This window comes from Cynocephalus volans, chromosome 6 (genome assembly GCF_027409185.1).
Source record: "Cynocephalus volans isolate mCynVol1 chromosome 6, mCynVol1.pri, whole genome shotgun sequence".
Taxonomy (NCBI): domain Eukaryota; kingdom Metazoa; phylum Chordata; class Mammalia; order Dermoptera; family Cynocephalidae; genus Cynocephalus; species Cynocephalus volans.
The window spans coordinates 86109131-86127746 of NC_084465.1; the positions used below are offsets into that span (position 1 = coordinate 86109131).

At 39.5% G+C, this 18616-nt stretch overlaps 1 protein-coding gene across 3 annotated transcripts in view; it reads left to right on the forward strand.

The window, feature by feature from the left end:
• The first annotated feature begins 958 nt into the window (after positions 1-958).
• Positions 959-18616, forward strand: part of KLHL7 (kelch like family member 7) — a 60952-nt gene continuing 43294 nt past the window's right edge. Inside the window, exons 1-2 of one of the 3 annotated variants that reach the window (XM_063099217.1) lie at positions 1776-1961; positions 4905-5083. In XM_063099217.1, the coding sequence (XP_062955287.1) occupies positions 5006-5083 (78 nt within the window). In that variant the 5' untranslated portion in view covers positions 1776-1961; positions 4905-5005. Of the gene's footprint in view, positions 1313-1775; positions 1962-4904; positions 5084-18616 lie in introns of those variants that run through there. The other 2 variants (XM_063099216.1, XM_063099218.1) reach the window with 2 other exon arrangements.

Sequence of the window (18616 nt, forward strand, 5' to 3'; positions counted from 1 at the left end):
TAAATCCTCAAATTATCAACTAGATAAAATAAAAGACATCTGAGAGCTTCTAGTTTAAAAGAAAAAAGATAAAGTGTGCACAGGCATAAATGTCCTATTCTTTTGTAAAACCGAAGGCTTTTATGCTGCTTGCTCTTTCATTTGAGTTATACTACATTGTTTGTCCTCATCAAGATAAAGTATATTTCAATACTCTAAATTATTTTACATAAAACATGTCTCTATGTAGTCATATAGACCTAGGTAGAAAATTAAGGGGATATTTAGAAAGCTTTCAGAACATAATGCACAATTTCAAATAACCCTATTACTATATACTAGAAAGAATAAATGACAATAGTTACAAAAAGCATTTCCATGAGTGCTGTGATTGAGTTCCGTGTTCCCACAGAACACTCGCAGAAGCCTTACTGAAGATTTCTGGAGCTGACACCTGATCTCAGTTTTAAACAGAGAAAGTAGTAGGCAGGCCCTGCACACAAAGGAGACACCAACGGTACTGGCTTCTTGCTTTATGAATCCCAAGCAAATATATCTTGTGCTCCGTGTAATAAGTTTTTAATTTGATATTCTTTCATCACTTAATAAATATTTATTGAGCTTCAACAATATGCCAGGCTCCGGTACTGCAGTGAAGAAAACATCAACCCTGTTCCCATGGAGCTTACACTAATGGAAAGCACTTCAGTGTGTTCTACCACCCTATTATCCAGAAAAAAAAAACAACCTGTAATTTACACCCTAAAAATCTATCTGTCTTGGGTAGACCTAAGGGCACACACAACCTTGGCCCAGCTCCCAGGCAGACCTCAGCCCGCATCGGGAGGCAACAAGGGTACCCAAAGACAGCGGCGGCGCCCGGCTGTGACGCAAGGCCCCGCCCCCTGCTCCCTTCATAGGGTCCCCGCCCCCTTGAGCGAAGTGCGCAGGCTCGGCAGCCCGGCTCCGGTTCTTCCCGGGACGCAGCCGAGCTGACAACGCCGTCTTCCCGGGAGCTCCTGAAGGGGTCGTCAGGGCCTTGTGTTTCCGCAGTGGCCGAGCCACAGCCGCTGGCCGCCCGCTGGCGAGCTGGGCGCTGCAGCCACAGTCCCGGCCGCCGTGTTCGGTACACAGAAGCCCCAGGGTGCCTGCCGGAGAGTGCAACCCCTCGCCCGGCCCGGCGAGCCCTCGGCGTGAACCCGGCCGAGGGAAGATGGCAGCCTCCGGGGTAGAGAAGAGCATCAAGAAGAAGACTGAAAAGAAACTTGCTGCTCGAGAAGAAGCTAAATTGTTGGCGGGTTTCATGGGTGTCATGAATAACATGCGGAAACAGGTACTGCCTCTGTGGGAGTGACGGACGGCAGCGGGGAGGTGGTCTGGGACTCGGGCCCCTTGCGCCCTGGGCACAAACCCGCGCCCTGTGGTTGCGACCCTCGTCCTCTGTCCTCGCCGGTCCTTGCATTTTCGCACGCAAGTGAATCAGCAGTTAGTAGAAGGTCGCGTTAAACAGTTCTCGAGCAAAAGTGCCTGCTGGTCTGCCGATGATGTAGCTCCCAAATCAGACTCTGGGGGGACTCGTCGGGCTGGCATTGGGCGTCGGGTATTGGTTGTATAACAGCTGTGCCCTAGTTATCTCTTTGTGCGGGGAGGATCCTTCCATTGGCGAGCCGTTTTAAGGTGTCGTGAGATCTCGTGTGAGGAAGCCCATTGGCACAGCCCAATCCGAAGCTCCCAAAGGGAGAGGTGTTGCCGGCCTGCAATCAACTGCTCTTAAGTAAGGATCCCCGCCCCATCCTGTGTTACTCGGGTGGAGCTAGTTGAAGACAAATCCTCCTGTACGTGTTAATTTAGAGCAGAAACAGTCATCCATAAGTACCGTGCCGTCTTCTAAGGGCACTGTGCGCCGTGTTATTAAGAGGAGCTCTTTGTTCTGTCTTTGATGGGTGGTGCACTCATGAAAGTCTGCAGCACGTCGGCCAAAGGTGGGTTATGAAAAGAACGATTTTAACGGTGGATAAGGTAGACTAGAGAGGTTTTATTTATTCTTTTTAATTCCATAACACCTAATATACCAATAAGAATAGAAGAGTCTCTTGGATATTTATTTATTTAGTTTTTGATCCTGTAAGCTTTATTTATAGAAAATACGCATCTAAGGAAATTTGTGGGAATGTTTCTGTTTTGTTGACTGTGGTCCTGTTTTTCAAGAGGACAAAGCAGGACGTGAGTGACAGTAACTACAAAACCTAGTTCACTTATCTAGTGGTTCTGCTGGGTATATGGACAACAGTACAGGAATTGAAGATTTTTATGAAGATATTAAATTCTGGTTTCTTTAAGCAAACACTGACCGCAGGGATCTTGTCCTTGTTCACCAGCTCCTGGCACAGTGCATGCATGCAGTAGATACCTTTGGGAGTGCCTTTAAGTTTTTCCTGGCATATGCCTTAGTAGCTGTGAATGCATTCGTTATTTTATGTAACTTACTTTCGTATCTATTTTCACATTCATATTTCCTTCATGTAAACCTTTTTGTGTTTGCAATACCACTGACTTCAAGTTGCTGGTTCATTTAACTAGTATTTGCCTGGAATGGTAGTTGAACACAGTTCACCAGTGCCAAACTTGTTGAGGACTCATGCTCCCCCTTACTCCCCCAAAATTTATCTGTTTTCATCCGTGGATGATAACATTATAAAGCGTTGCCTCATTCCTTAAATAGATAGGGTACATCTGGGTTGCAGCATCAGATGTTTACTTGATGAGGAAGAGATTGTCTGAGACTAGCTCTTGGAGTTTAAAACTTGATTCAGATACATTTCTCCGACTTAGCTTTAGACTACATTAATATCTGTTTATTTACTGTTAAAATAGAAATACAGTTACTGAAACGTCAGACTTCTGTTGCAGAGCAAGTAGGAAGAGCAAAATGGATACTTGGTGAGCAACCAGGGATCTCTTCTACGATGGTTGATTGACATTCTGTCCAATTCCCCTTTCATCCGTGGCTTTGCATGTGCTTTAGACAGTTCTCCAATACACTTTTATCAATTTCAAGGAATCCTGCATCTTTTGCAAGATATGCATTTTTACTTTGCTGTTGATTTACATTATGTTTATATTGTATTGCTCTGTTTATCATTATAGCACAGGAAAGACTTCACCAAGAATGACTGACAAGGGCAGTTGATGGGAATTGGCAGAAACAGAAGCTGGTCTGAGCCAGAGGAGGAATGTTTGAGTGAGGACCAATTTTATAAATGTTCTTGCTCTCTAGTAAATATTTTTGTGTTAAGACTATTTTTGCTTCCCTTTATGACCTCATTGCCTTGGGGATCAGGATGAGTGCCTGGATGAAAAGGATCCCTCTGTATACTCCCAGAAACATTCCTTGAAGAATTTGAGACCAGTGTGAAATTAGCGTATGTCAATTCCAATCTCTGCTTTACCATTAATTTGTTTTATGACCTTAGATAACATGATTTAGGTCATTTCATCCCTCTGTAGCATAGTGGCCGATCCTATACAAAGAGGCAAAAGGGGGTTCTGCATAGCCAGCAGCTTCAGCTTCTTGTGGAGCCTTTTCCTACATTTTTTTTTTTTTTTTTTTTGTCATTTCTAGCCTTTTGTTGTAAATAAGCTTCCAATGAAGTATAGGATACACAGTAAGAGGGCAGAAATCATAAATGTGCAGCTCAATGAATTATTACAAAGTGAACACACCACCACCAAGAACAGAACATGACCAGTACACCAGAGGTCTCCCGTTATGCCCTTCTTAGTTGATACCCCCCAATGGTAACCACTGTTCTAACTTCTATCACCATAGCTTTGTTTTTTCCTGTTTTTGAACTTTTATAAATGATATTATACTCTTGTATACTCTTAATTTCTTAAAGCGAACATTATGTTTGTGAGATTCATCTGTTGTGTGTAGCACTAGTTCATCCTTGTGGTATATAGTATTCTATTGTATGAATATATCACAGTTTATATATTCTGTCATTATGGACATTTGGGTTATTTCCAGTTTGGGACTATTAAGAATAGTACCACTTTGAACATTTTTGTATGTTTTGCACATGTCTTTTGGTGTGCTCGTGTGTGCTTTTCTGTTGGGAAATAACAAGGTGGGGAGTTTTTGAGTCATAAGGTATACTGAATTCAACTTTAATAGATATTGTCATATAGTTTTCCAAAGTGATTGTACCATCTGCCAGCTGTGAGAAAGACTTTTTGCTCTACATCCTTGCTATCACTTGGTATTGTCAGTCTTTAATACTTTAGCCATTTTAATGGGTGTATAGTGGCATCTTATTTAATTGTGTTGAGTATCTTTTCATTTATCTCCTGTTTGTTCAGATTAGTTTTATTACCTGATACACTAGAGGGTGGCTCCACAGGGCAGGGTTGGATCCTAATCACTATTGCATATATGCAGTTGTTGCTGTACTTTTCTTTTGTATTAATGAAGTCCAGGAGTCCCTGAACATTTGAGGGATGTATCTTCCTGAGTACCTTCCTTCCTGAGTACTGCTGTAGTTTGCAATTTCCCCATGTTAAATGAATTAAAGCATAATTGGAATTTAAAAGTTTCAGTTAAAGTCCTTATTGAATTATGTGAGAAAACCACAAGCTGATTTGAGGATTCAACACTTGGCAGTCAATTGGGATCACTTACTAGCTAAGATGACTTTACTTCTTCACTCACCTGTCTCTGTAAATTTCTTCACGTTGTTATCTTTCGCGTCTCTTGGGAAAAATCTAAACCTTCAGTGTAAAACCCTCAATAATGGTAACACTTCTTGAGCATTTACTCTGTACTTTGTATTCTACAGACTTTGTCTCATTTAATTGTCATAAATCCTGTCTTCCAGACTTTCCTATTCTTAACTCTCTTCTGTCTTCTCTTTTTGTCTTTCCAGCTTAGGAGCTATTGTCTGTTTCTCTACTTCCTTTCCAATGCCCCAGCTTTCTTGATCCTCTGTCCTTTTTTTAATGTCCATCTGGCAAAACTTCAGCTTTGATGATTAATTACCTTCTTTATGCAAAGGCTTCCAAGCACAGCCGGAGAATATCCCATTATTGGGCAATCTTCTGCCAGGTAAGTCCTTGGCCACTGAGTTCAACTGGGTGGTCAGTATTGGTGGGCAGTCCTACTTTACGTTTATTTTACTATTCCCTTCTCTGGATCCTCGCTTTCAGCAAATAACCCCTCTTTTGACATCAGAGATAAATTCCATCAGTCTGGAACTATCTAACTTTGAACTTTCTACCACCAGATGTTTTTATTTTGTTTTGTTTTGTTTGGCAGCTGGCCACTAAGGGGATCTAAACCCTTGTCCTTGGTGTTATCAGTACTGTGTTCTTACCAACTGAGTTAACCGGACCAGCCTTCTCTCACAAAATCTATCAACCTATTTTGGCTCTTTCCCTTTTCTCTTTTTATCCTACTGCAGTGGAAAAGCTGCCTCTTTTTCTGTCTAAGGCCAGTACTTTTACCTAGGTTTTGGCTTCCTCAACTAGCTTTCTCAAAAAAGTTATACTGTTGGTTATTCCATCTTCATTGAGTATCTTTAACTTCTCCTTCCCTGCTGGATACTTGCCATCAGCATTTAAGCATGTTTTAACCTCTCCAGCTTTTGAACCAACCAACCAACAAACAAATCCATTCACCCATTCTTAGTCTCAGTGTTCTCCTCTAAGTAATACCTTTCTCCCAGCTGTTAAAACCAAGAGTTGGGTAAATTCACTGCCTTTCTTTATTTGACATTTATTTATTGTCCCATCTATTTCAGTTTGGCTTCCTAGCTCTTTCATTCAAATGAATACTTAAGAACCCACTGTGTGCAAGGTGTTTTGCTAGATTCTAGGGTTGCAATGGTAAGCAAAACCTGACAGTCCTATCCTCCTGCAGTTTATAGTCTAGTAGAAGAGTGAGACATTAGTTAAGGAACACACAAATATAAATTTAAAATTGCAACAGTGGTAGGTATTATTAAGGAGAACATGGCACAATGAGGGTATTTGGATGGGTGATTTGACCATCAGGAAGTTTTCCCTGAGGAAGTGGTAATTGAGAGCTGAAATAAGATTAGGTGTTAACTAGGGAAAGAGGAGAGGGAAGAGCAGAAGGTAAAACAAGTGCAGAGGCTCTGAGATGGAGACCTTCATTACTGTAGAATGGAAAGTTCAGGAGCCTGATTAAAGGCCAGTGTGACTACAGAACAAGACATAAAGGAGAACATGGTACAAGATGAAACTGGTAAAGTAGCTTCACCAGTGGGACCTGCCCATGCATAGCTTCCTAAATCAAGTTAGGGGGTTTGACCCTTATTCTAAAATCCTCGTGTGTGGGGGCCGAGCCCGTGGCGCACTCGGGAGAGTGCTGCACTGGGAGCGCAGCGACGCTCCTGCTGCGGGTTCGGATCCTATATGGGAATGGCCAGTGCACTCACTGGCTGAGTGCCGGTCATGAAAAAGACAAAAAAATAAAAATAAAAATAAAAATAAATAAAATAAAATAAAATCCTCGTGTGTGTGTGTGTGTGTGTGTGTAAGAGGAGAGGTGGGTGAGTAATATCTGTTTTACTTTTGAAAAAGAGGACTTACTGCTCTGTGGTGAATGAAAGAGGACTTACTGCTCTGTGGTGAATGAATGAGAGAACTCTCAGTGGTTGCTAGCAGACCAAATAGGAAATTGTTGTAATGGTTCAGAGACATGATGGTCCTTTGGACTGAGGTGGTGATGGTGGCAACAGCAATATCACTGAGGAAAAGATGACATATTCAAGATTTAGGAGGTAAAATTTAACAGGACTTGGTGATAACTACCATAAGTGGTTATGATAACTAAATTAGATTAAAAAATCAAGATAGCTTAAAACAGGACCTGATAGCGAGTAAGTTCTCAATAAATGTTAGCTATTTTTATTGCTGTTATGATGCTGGTAGTTGATTGGATGCTGAGGGATTCAATACAGGGTTTCACTTATGACCTCTAGCGTTCCGGAGTGTGTAGCTAGATGGACATTGACACTATTTACTGAGAGAGGAGGTTCTGGGAAAGGACTATAATTTGAGTTTTAGATATGTTCAGTTTGTGATGCCATTGAAGTATATATGAAGAGCTGATAGATCTGAAGAGTTGTGGGTTAGAAGTGCAAATTTGTGAGTTATCTCTATATGGAAGATAACTTCTATAGGATAAAACCTACTTGAAAAAAGTTTAAAAAAAAAAAAAAAAAAGATCTTCACTGAAGCTGTGGAGAGTCAAGAGTCTAGGATAAAGGCTAGGAAATGAGCCTGTAAAGCAGATGAAAAAGGAATGACTACAAGAGTGGGAGAAAAATGAGAGTTTTGCAAATCACAGAAGAAATTGTTTTAGAAGTAGGATGATAAATTTTGAAGCTGATAAGAGGTCAGAATAAGATTTAAACTGAAAATGCTCATAGGATGTAGCAACACAGAGGAGTTGGTTGGCTGCAGTGAGAATTATTTTGATAGGGAGACAGATGGGAATGATTGGTGTGAGCTGATGTGAGTAGGATATGAGGAAATTGAGACAGTTTTTTGTTTTTGTTTTTTAGAAATTTGGCCCTGAAGGGAGTGAGGGAGTCAAATGAAGTTTGCTTGATTTTATTTGTTTAAGTAGGAGAGATATAGTATGCTTAAAAACTAGTAGGAAGAACTCATTTGAGACATAGAGGTTGAATATATATGAGACAGAATGGGTAACTGATAGATAATTCCTGAAATGAGATACAAAGTAAATGTGATTAATCTCAGATGTGGGTGGAGAGTGGAGGGGGATAGTTCCTCTTCCCTAATAGCAAGTGGGAAGGAGGACAGGATTGGTAGGTAGGTATGTTTGGAATCAGAAGAATTAAGGAGTTTCAATCCATAGAATTCTGTTTCTTCTGAAAAATAGGAGATGAGATCCATCTGCTAAAATGAAAGAGGAAGGTGAAGCTGGAGACTGAGGAAAGTAGTCTTTGTGAAGAGTAAAAATGGTACAATGGCTGGCAGTGTTTTTGAAGATTCTTTTGAGGTTTCCTTGAATTTATAATGAACGTTTATCCTTAGCCTAGCCTTCAAAGCCCTATCTGATCTGATCCCAACCTACTTCTACAGTCATATCTCATACCACTTTTAGCCATTTCACTTCAAGCCCCTGTCTTCATTTCAGAGCCTAAAATGTTGTAGCGGTGTCTGAAATGCTCTTCCCTTACAATTCAAGCTTCAGTTCCTACCTTAAATGCCACTTCCTCCCTGACTGTCCAGGATTATGTTAAGGCCCTATGTTATATACTCTTAGAGCATTCTGTTCCTTTCCTTCATGCACTTATCTCTCTAGAAATGCTGTAATCATTTTTTAGTTTAATGTGTATCTTTGCTACTTGGTCTGAGCTCCACGAGGGCAGGGACTGTGTCTTATTCAGTGCTATATGCCAACATCTATCATATAGGTGATCAACTATTTGTTAAATAAATAGTTGATGGGGCCGAGCCCGTGGCGCACTCGGGAGAGTGTGGCACTGGGAGCGTGGCGACGCTCCCGCCGTAGGTTCGGATCCTATATAGGAATGGCCGGTGCACTCACTGGCTGAGTGCCGGTCACGAAAAAGACAAAAAATAATAATAATAATAATAATAAAATAAATAAATAAATAATAGTTGATGTACATATATGTCTAGAGGGTGAGAGCAGAGTAAGAAGAAAAGTGGACAGAGGATGAAACTCTGGGGAACATTGACATTTTAAAGGATAGGAAGTAAGGTGCATTGGAGATTAAGGAGTGAAAGGAAGAAAAAGAGGGAATAATATCATTGAGACCAAGGTATAAGTTATGAAGAAAAAGAGACAATCAGGAGTATCAAATATTATAGGGAGGTCAAAAAAAGATAAAGTGTCGACTGGATTTGAAAATTGGTGACCTTAGCAAGTAAAGTTTTAATGGAATGGTGGGGGAAAAAAGCAGATTTTCAAGGATGAAGGAGGGACAGAGTGGTAAGTACATGGAGAGTGACCTGCCTCCTGTGTTGCCTGGGCTTGCCGGGATGCAATTAATGTTCTTCCTCTACACTCCTGTAGTGTCTCGTGTGTACTGCCATCATGACACTTAGCACATGTTAAATGAATACAGAAGCATATCTTGAAGGGAGACATGATTTATTAAAATTCTTTTCTAAGGAGAATATTTATGAAGTACAAGAATCAGGGCATCCCCAAAGACCTTTCTAGCCTTTCATTAGGACACCGCGTTCATTGCAGTTCAGCTCTGCCTACAGTCCGCTTTTCTTTCAGAGTTTCAAATCCCGGGGAGAGAGGACCTGATAAGCGTAGTTTTAGTACATGTTAATCATTCGAAACAATTATCTATGGTAAGGAGAACAGGGCCATGTAGCAAAACATGATCCTGAAGGACCTATCTCATATATTGAGGCCATTTCCTGAGAAAAGGAGGATTTGTATGTCAGGTAGCTACTCCAATTAGTGTCTACTACAAAGATTTCATATCAGTGAAATAGCTGGTATATATTTTAGTACATAATAACACAATATATAATTTAGTTACATTCTATTGATCTCCTGTCAAAAATGCAGTTGAAGTAATTAATAGTTAAGAGATACATTCGAGAACATTCCATCTATTGCTATCTATCATAAATTCTACATTTTCATCAGGTTAGCATACTAGAAAATGGTGTGTTAGGATTGAATTAATTCTTAGCCCCTTCTTTTAATTGTAATTGAATTACAATTTAATACAGTATTACACTGTAAGCTTTTATGTGAAAAATTATTTAAAAGTGATTTTGTGTCTTCTATAAAACTTCTTTTAGTAATGTTGTCTTTAGCCACTCATTACTTTGGGAAGTAGCATGCTGTAGTGGAAATAACACAGACTTTGCAGTCAGACATCTGAGTTTGAATCCTAGCTCTCTTGTCTTACTAATCGGGTGACATTGGGCAAGTCACAACTTCTTCAGCCTTTTATGTTCATATTAGCACAACAATCATCATAATACTGTACTAACCTACCTCACTGATGTTGGGAATAAGTGAGATAAAGAATGTGAAAATTCTTGATAAGATTATTCAGTGGAGTCTGCTGGGATTATTGGTTACAAGCAACAGAAGCCTATTCTGCCTTAAGTAAAAGTAATTTATCATAAGGATATCTAGAGCTTACAGCATTGACCACAGGCTGGAAGATGAGCAGGCCTGGGAAATAAACAAGAACCGGGGGTTCTTTGGAAGCTGGTTGGCAAAACCCTGGAATCAAGGTCACAGTGCAGGAATAGTCTTGACCACTCGATGCTGCTGCCATAAAGATGATTTTCCTTCCATCTTTCTAATACTCAAGATTTGAAGTCAAGGAAGTTGATATCTAATTTGCTGCCTTTAGATCTTTTGCCAGATCTTGGCTCTGCACAGAGTGAGTAGAAGAAATGCCTGACTTTTGGCTTCCATACTAAGAGGCAGGCTTTGGGAATTGCTCCCTCCTCAAGAGAGTTCATAATAAGGAATTTTTTCAGAAATAGGAGCTAAGGGTACTAATAGGAAGAGGGAGTTGCAAATGTCCACTACAATCTGCCCCTTTTGCTGTCCAATAAAAACATGCATGCCTTTATTCTCATTTCTGTACTTAAGAGTGACTGGTCAAGTTTTTTTACCGTATCTAATTCAAAGTTTAGGATCACTTGCTATTATCTATTACTTCTGTAGTCATTTTAAGATCCTAAGGACTTAAGTGAGAATAGATCCTTTTTATGATTATGGAGGAGAAAGGAAACTAGTTAAAATTTATGAAAATATATGAGCAAGGATGAAAATAAAAGAAGCTATATTCACTGTTTATTATTTATTATATTTTTGTTATTCATTGTGGTATTTATGACTTATTCCTTCACTGCCTATTCCCATTCTTTGTCTTTAGCCAACTCCTCAAGGTTCTTTATCTAATGGGGTGACATAACCCTTTATACCGAGGTATTTTGAGCCTTTCATCTTGCCTGTATAGGATTACTTTAGTCTTTCATTAAGATTTGCCACTAGATTTGACAGTACCAATACTGGGTCTGAGATTTGATTATATACTACTTACCAGCTAATTAGTTAGCCTGTGGCTGTTTCATGAATGCTGGCAGAAGACACAAGACTCCTAGATTGGAGACAACAGACTCAAGTACTCACAGTTCAGCATTGTGAGCATCAGGATGTATTCCCTTTGTCCCCACTGCTATGAGGGCCACATGATGGGACCCAGATGATGTTATACACACAGTGGGTTTGTGTTGCAGCTACAGAGTGAACATTAAGCTTAAGGAATCTACTATTTTTGTTGCAAACAGGGAAACATTATCTCATCCTTTAAGGTCACTCTCTGTCAGCACAACTCTGAGAAATAACAGCCCAGGCAGGTAAAAGTGGCAGGACCTTGCATTCTTGGCATGTCCAGAAGATGTGTAGGAACTCAAGAGATTCATAGAGGACTGTCTCTCCCAACAACCCAAAGGTACCCAGGGGCATCCCTGAGTTCTAGCCATCTCCTGCCCCATGGAGTAGAGCAGTAGTTTTCTTCTTGATGGCCAGGGTTAGGCACTTAGCCAGATGTAACTCTTTTGTTCTTTTTACCTGAAGAGGAGGTAAAAATAAGGAGGCCAAGATGGCCAGGTCTCAGTTGTAGCTTCCACTCTGTGGAGACATTTTTATATCACTTAGTTGAATCATTCTTCTTTTGGGTCCTGAAATCTCTAATCTAGCAGAAAGACTAATTGCTGAGAGCAGAAACAAAATTTTTGTAAGTGAATCGTGAAACCTAATATTGAGGGGAACCTTTTCCATTTCTTGGTTGCCAGGCTGTTCATTCTGTCTGTATAAATTATATGAGATTAGATCATTTGAGAATGGATTCTCCTACTTAAAGAAGTAGTTTGAAAACCACTGATATAAAAGGCTTTTCCTTGGAAGGAGAAGAGTGTGTGTGTGTGTGTGTGTGTGTGTGTGTGTGTGTGTGTGTGTGTGTGTGTGTGTGTGTGTGTGTGTGTGTGTGTGTGTGTGTGTGTGTGTGTGTGTGTGTGTGTGTGTGTGTGTGTGTGTGTGTGTGTGTGTGTGTGTGTGTGTGTGTGTGTGTGTGTGTGTGTGTGTGTGTGTGTGTGTGTGTGTCTCTGCCCGTACGTGGTGTGGGGGCAGAGGTCAAGGGACTGAGGGAATTGGGAGAGGAGAACATTCCTGACCTTCACTTCACCCAAAAGAAAGGAAATTAGCTATCTTGAGCTCATATCTCTTTCTTCCTAACTTTGCCCAATGAGAGAGAAGCTGCTAATCTAATTAAGTTAGAATTTAAAACATTGCTGTTTTATTAATGATGAAGTTACTGTGTTGAGAGCTACATTTGTCTACTTAAGGTCTCCATTTGCTAAGCAGAACAGGTAAAGTGTGTTTTACAGTCGACTCCATAAGCTGGGTTTGGGCCCAGCCACGTCTCTTTTTTCTCCCGTAAGACACATGAATGTGCAGATTCCAAGATTTAGATGCTTGGGATATGCAAGGGTGATTAAAAGGCCTGCTTATATTATACCAGCTTCTCAAGCAAATCCTCATTTTCCAGCTTTGTTTTACTAGAGAAGCCGCTGCATATGGGGGATTACCAAGTACTTGCCCTTCAGTCAATAGTGTATTTTATTATGTCTCATTTGTCCGTGATCCTTATGTAAACTCTCTGAGTTGAGAATCTCAGAGGGCCAAATGGTAGAATTCGGGCACAAAAGCCTCACCCAAACCTCCAGCACAAGTTAGAGGATCAGCAGCTGTAAGTTCCTCTTTCCTAGTTTGCCTTGTCTTTTGGATTTTCTGTTTTCCTCCTAGCACAGGGAATGCTTTGTTCTATCTTAAATGCTTATCCAGCTGCTCTCCTTTAGCAATAGCTGCTCTTTTGTCCATCCTCCAAAGACTAGCTTAATAGGTTATCTAAATTTTTACTACAGAAAGCTTTGAAATGGGTAGATATCTATTAAATTCACTCCAGACCTGTAGATGCTGTAGGCTGGAAGTTCATTTCCATTTTCCATCACAGATTTTTCTGATCCAAGGTGTCATTCATAGTTCTCCAGATGTTCTGCAATGAACCAAATGAAATGTACTCCATCAAATTCCATACTAGCAACATGAAATCCCACAAATTTGACTGTCATGAGCCCTCTTATTATTAAATTCCCACAGTTATGCTCTCCCTCTGAATTAATATTAAAGGTAATTGAATTCCAGATATCTCTGCTCTCCCTGGTTTCTTATACTGCATAGTCTCCTCAGCCAGAAAGCATTTGCTTAAGTGTTTGGGTACAGTCAGGGTCACTGTCTTCCTTTGGAATGGATTTAGTTAGTTTAGCACCTCCAAAGTTGAATTTCTCCAATTTCAAGGTAGTTGTTGTCACTTTTTTTCAGTATGTCGAAGGGTCCCTCGGATTCTTAAGATTAGGAAAGCATCACCTCCACCCCCACAGACTTGAAAAGATACAAGCAAATCTCCTATCTCTGTACTAAACAGTGCAAACATTCACACATTATTATATAGTCCTAACCCACATTATTTTCCCTAGCCAAAAACAGAACGTCAACCTCGGTTTCTGGGGAACAGAGTAGTTTCAAAGAAAACATAAGAAAATTTTGGCTTTTGGCTTTGACATGTTGCCATTCTCTGTTGGCTGTCTGTAATCTACAGACTCTAAGACTAAACTCAGCTGGGAGGAATCATCCATCAAGAAGCTAATAGGGGCAGTATTTACCATCTGTAGAAGAGATTTCATTTGGGCATAATGATGCTTCTCTGGCATAGGATGAATACTTTATCTTGGGCAAAATGTTAGAATTTTGCCAGGGTGATGTATTCAGCCACTGAGTCTCCTAGAGTTTCCCTTCTTTCCCTATTGTTTATCCTGCACATTTAAAGCTTAATTTTAATTTCTTTTTTGAACCCTGTGTTCCTGGCAACGCAGTGCTAAAATTATTGAATTCTGTCTAGTGACAAAGCCTTCCCTCCCTTTTCAGAGAAGAGTAATCCACATCTGTAGCAGGTAGCCCTGCAGAGCACAGTTTGTGACCTTGCATTCTGTACAGTTCTGATCTGCCTGATGGTTCTACACCTTTGTGTCCCCATTATGATCCTGTCCTACTGTGAAATTCCTCATATCTATGAATCCTGTCTCTTTGGGGAGTCTTTCCTCTTCTCTCCTTTTTGTCTCAGCTGGAGAATGACCTTTAACTAGTTCCTTCAAGGCCTATACAGCATGCTCTTCAAAACCTTGCCTTTCCTCGATAGTTGAATTTTCCAGGCCTTGCAAACTCAAGGGCAGCAGACATGTTCCTTTCTGTTACCTATCTGTGCCAAATGGACTATGTCTCTAGTGTCCTGTTTTCTCCGTTGTACATTTATTCCTTTCAGGAAGCCCCAGATGACTTGTTAACCTGCTTTAAAGTAGATCTTTTCCTTTCTACATCATGTAGAGCTGACATTGCTTAGATCAGAATACCTTCTTTCTTTTTCTTTTCCTTTTGATTTTGGGCCCAGATGTTTGTTTTGCTAACATACTTCTTCCACTAATGCCTTTCTTCATGGAGTTTCCCATCCTAGAAAATAAGAGGTCTGTGAGTTCAGGATTGATTCAGTTACTGCCAGACTTCACCACTCTCAGAAAGGTAATTCCAATTATGGGAAAGTCCAGCATCTAACTTAGGCCTCTACTGTGTTTCGTTACTTGGTTTCCCTCTAATGTGATCTCGTACTCTCCCTTAGAGTCTTATTTCCACAAACTTCCGAGATATGTTTCACTATAGGATATACTATTACCTTCCCACCAATATCACCTTGAAAATTGCTTAGGAATGCAAGAAATACTCTATTGCTGATCTTCCTCCTTTTCCCTTTTCAAATCTCCCTGAACTTATTGTAGTCAGTTATAGTTGTCCCAGTCTTTAAGGGAAGTCCTCTAATTTTTAAAAATTTTTCTTTAGCTTTAAGAAGAATCTTATACAATTTTCCTAGATCCAGGCTCTTTCTGAGAGAACCATGTTAGTTCACGCCTGAGTCTTACTTCTCTTCCTCCGTTCCTCTTTGATCCATAATGCTTTCCTTGAATAAATAACAACAAAAATGGCTCTTTTTTTCTTAGTCCTGGCTTTTAAGGGGCAGTTATACCAAATTGTATTTCCTTTTCTTTCAAAGCTGTTTGGCCTGACTTGTCATGTGTTTCCATTAAGGAAGCAGATCCTGCTTTTCCTCTGGCTTAAACTAGGCATCTTCCTTTGTTTTTCTTTTACTTTACACTTGCCTTATTCTGATTATATATGTGTTTAAGTACAATCCTGTTTTTCTTTGCTTTTCTTGACAAACGTGATTCCTGGAGAGATCTTTTTAATTTTTCTCTTAGCTTTTGGGTTTGTGATGGCTTTATTGAGGCTTTTCTAATAATTCAATTCAAAAAGATGATTCACTCCTGTATAAGGGCTCCATTTCCCTTTATCTTTTAAGTGATTTAAATTCACCACCCAACTATAGTTGAGTCTGCTCAGGGATCTATACCTGGGGCCAACTTAAAATTACATTGGGAGGGACTGATTGCAGAAGCTTGTTGACAAGACACATAAATCCAAAGATTAGTCATTCCTCAGTCTCCTCCTTGGAAAATGGTGAAGAATAGAATTTGGGGCAGTTGATTACACACACACCTCCCACAAATGGCAACACGTATCGTTAAAAGCTAAAACCTCATACAGTGCTTTAAAGCTTACGTGGACCTAGCTGCCTTTCACAGTCCTGCCTGGCAAACGTGATAAAGAGCCAAAAGGTCATTGTACCAACAGATGCCTAAAATGCCTGCCTGTTTTGAGGTGAGTCTTTCCTAGAACCAAAGGACTCTACAAAAGCACCCAAAGCTGCCAAACATTAAAGCTATGCCAAAGTTTCTATCTTTCTGTAAGTGTCTGTGCGTGTGGATCTGAGAGACTCTTCACCACTGGTTCTGAACAGTTGAGAAGTATCCACAAGAGACAGAAAAATTAATGGTGAAGATGGATTAAAGAACATGGCTTTAACCAGAGCATAAAATTGGGCTTTCTGTTTTTTCTCTCCTATGCTAAACTTACCCACCCAGACTAAGGCAGAGTAGCTGATGAAGAGCAACAGTCCTCCTCTGCCAGAGGGGCAAGCCTGCCCCAGTGAGCCGTGTCCCAATATTGGGGCAGACTTAGGGAAGAAGAATGAAACCGGACGCCTGGCTGTGTGTGGTCAGTGACCTCTACTGCACTCTTGTCCATCCTGCAGTCACTCTTACACATGTGACAGGTGGAGAAAAGGACTGAAACCTCCTCCCAGAGGAAGACTGAATATATTATGAGGGAGGAATCTGATGTTTTCCCCAAACGGTTAAGTTGTCCCAATACCATTTTTTAAAATTATCCAATCTCTCACCACATTTTTATAAATTAATAGACTTTATTTTTAGAGCAGTTTTAGGTTTTTAGAAAAATTGAGCGGAAAGTACAGAAAGTTTCCATTTATTCCCTCCCCCCATACACAGATAACCCTATTATTAACATCTTGTATTAGTGTGGTACATTCGTTACAATTGATGAGTCAGTGTTGTTACATTATTAATTAAAATCCATGGTTATATTAGGGTTCACTCTTTGTGTTGTACATGTTATAGATTTTGACAAATATGTGATGATGTGTATCCACCATTATAGTATTGTACAGAATAGTTTCAGAACTAAACATTCCCTGTGTTCCACCTTCTCACCACATTTTTGAAATGGTATCTTTGTCATACACCAAATTCCCACTTAATGAAGATCCCTCATATTTCTTTGGTTTATTTCTTGATATTTAATTATTTTGTTGCTGATATGACTTGGGATTTTTTTTCTTATTTGTGTTTGTTTATGGCTTATTACTCACGTATCAGATAGCTAATTATTTTTCATATTTATCTTATTTGTGTGGCAGTCTTATTGACTTTTCATGTCAATTCTATAAGTGTTAGGTTGATTTATGGTTTTTTTCCTTACTGATTTGGCTAAAATTTCTAGAACAATATTGAATAATAGTTAAATAAATGTCAGTTAAAGAAAAAAGAGGACAGCAAAGAAACATAAATAGCATGAAAGAAGATGACATATAAGATGAAACATTTATCACAAGGATATGTATACCTCGTTTCAAACCTGAAAGAGAATGAATGCCTCTTCTGTTTCACCATTACATGTGATGTTTGCTGTTGATTTTTAATGAATGACCTTTAGCATACAGACACATCATTTTATTTATAGAGTCTCAGGAAATGAATTTTTAATTTTATCATGCATCTTATAAAGTTTTTCTACATGAGGTTTTTCTCTTTTAACTTATTGATAAATGAACTACATTAATAATAATCATTGTTCTTGAACTCTCCTTGCACTCCTAGAATAATATTTGATTAATATTCTGGATTCAGTTAGCAAATATTTGACAGATGTATAAATAAGACTCTAAAGGAAAAAAAGTATGAAGAAAATGTGATCAAAATAGCAACTGGCATTTTATCTGGCAATTAAAGAAAAAAAAGAGGACAGCAAGGAAGCATAAATAGTATAAAAGGAGATGGCATATGTAAGATGAAACATGTTATAATATGAAGGATTAAACTAAACCCTACTAAAAATAATCTTAGATGGTGAGAACCCCAGACTAATATAAAATGGCATAGTATTTGCATATAACCTATGCACTGTGTTTTGACTTACAATATTTTCAATTTAGGATGATATTATGGATTGAATTGTGTCCCCCCAAAGTTTAATGTGTTGGAAGGTTGGTCCTCACTGTGACAGTGTTAAGAGAATGGAAAATCCTATTATGGTAATTGAAAAGTGGGTGGGGCCTTGAAGACACGATTAGATTGTGAGGATCATGACCTAGTAAATGGATTAATAAGTTGACGGTTCAGTAGTGGTCATGGATGTGATTCTGAGGGCTTTAAAAGGAGAAGGAGTGAGGAATTGGCTTGCTCTCTGCTCTGCCATATTCTGCCATGTGGCACCCTGAGTTGCTGTAGACCCTCACCAGATGTGTTCCCTGGACTTTGGACTTCCTAGCCTCTGAAACTGTAAGCAATAAACAGTGTTTCTTTACAAATTACCCAGTTCCAGGTATTTTGTTATATGCAACAGAAATGGACTCATATAGATGGGTTTACTGGGACATAACCCCATCATAAGTCAAGGGGCATCTGTACTTTAAATGATCTTTAGATTACTTATAATACCTAATACAACAACTATGTTATATAAATAGTTGTTATACTATATTGATTTTTTAAATTTGTATTATTTTTATTGTTATTCCCCCCACCCCTAATATTTTCTATCCACAGTTGGTTGAATCCATGGATGTGGAACCTGCAGATATGGAGAGCGGACTATACCTCTTCCTTAGCTGATTGATAGCACTAGGACTGACAATCTCAACCCTTGTTAAAGCCTATTGTAAATGTATCATTTAGATACAAAAGACTCCTCCTACTTCACCCACACACATACAACATTAATATGCAGTTGGAGATTAATCTTAGATTAAAATTCAGTTGCCATACA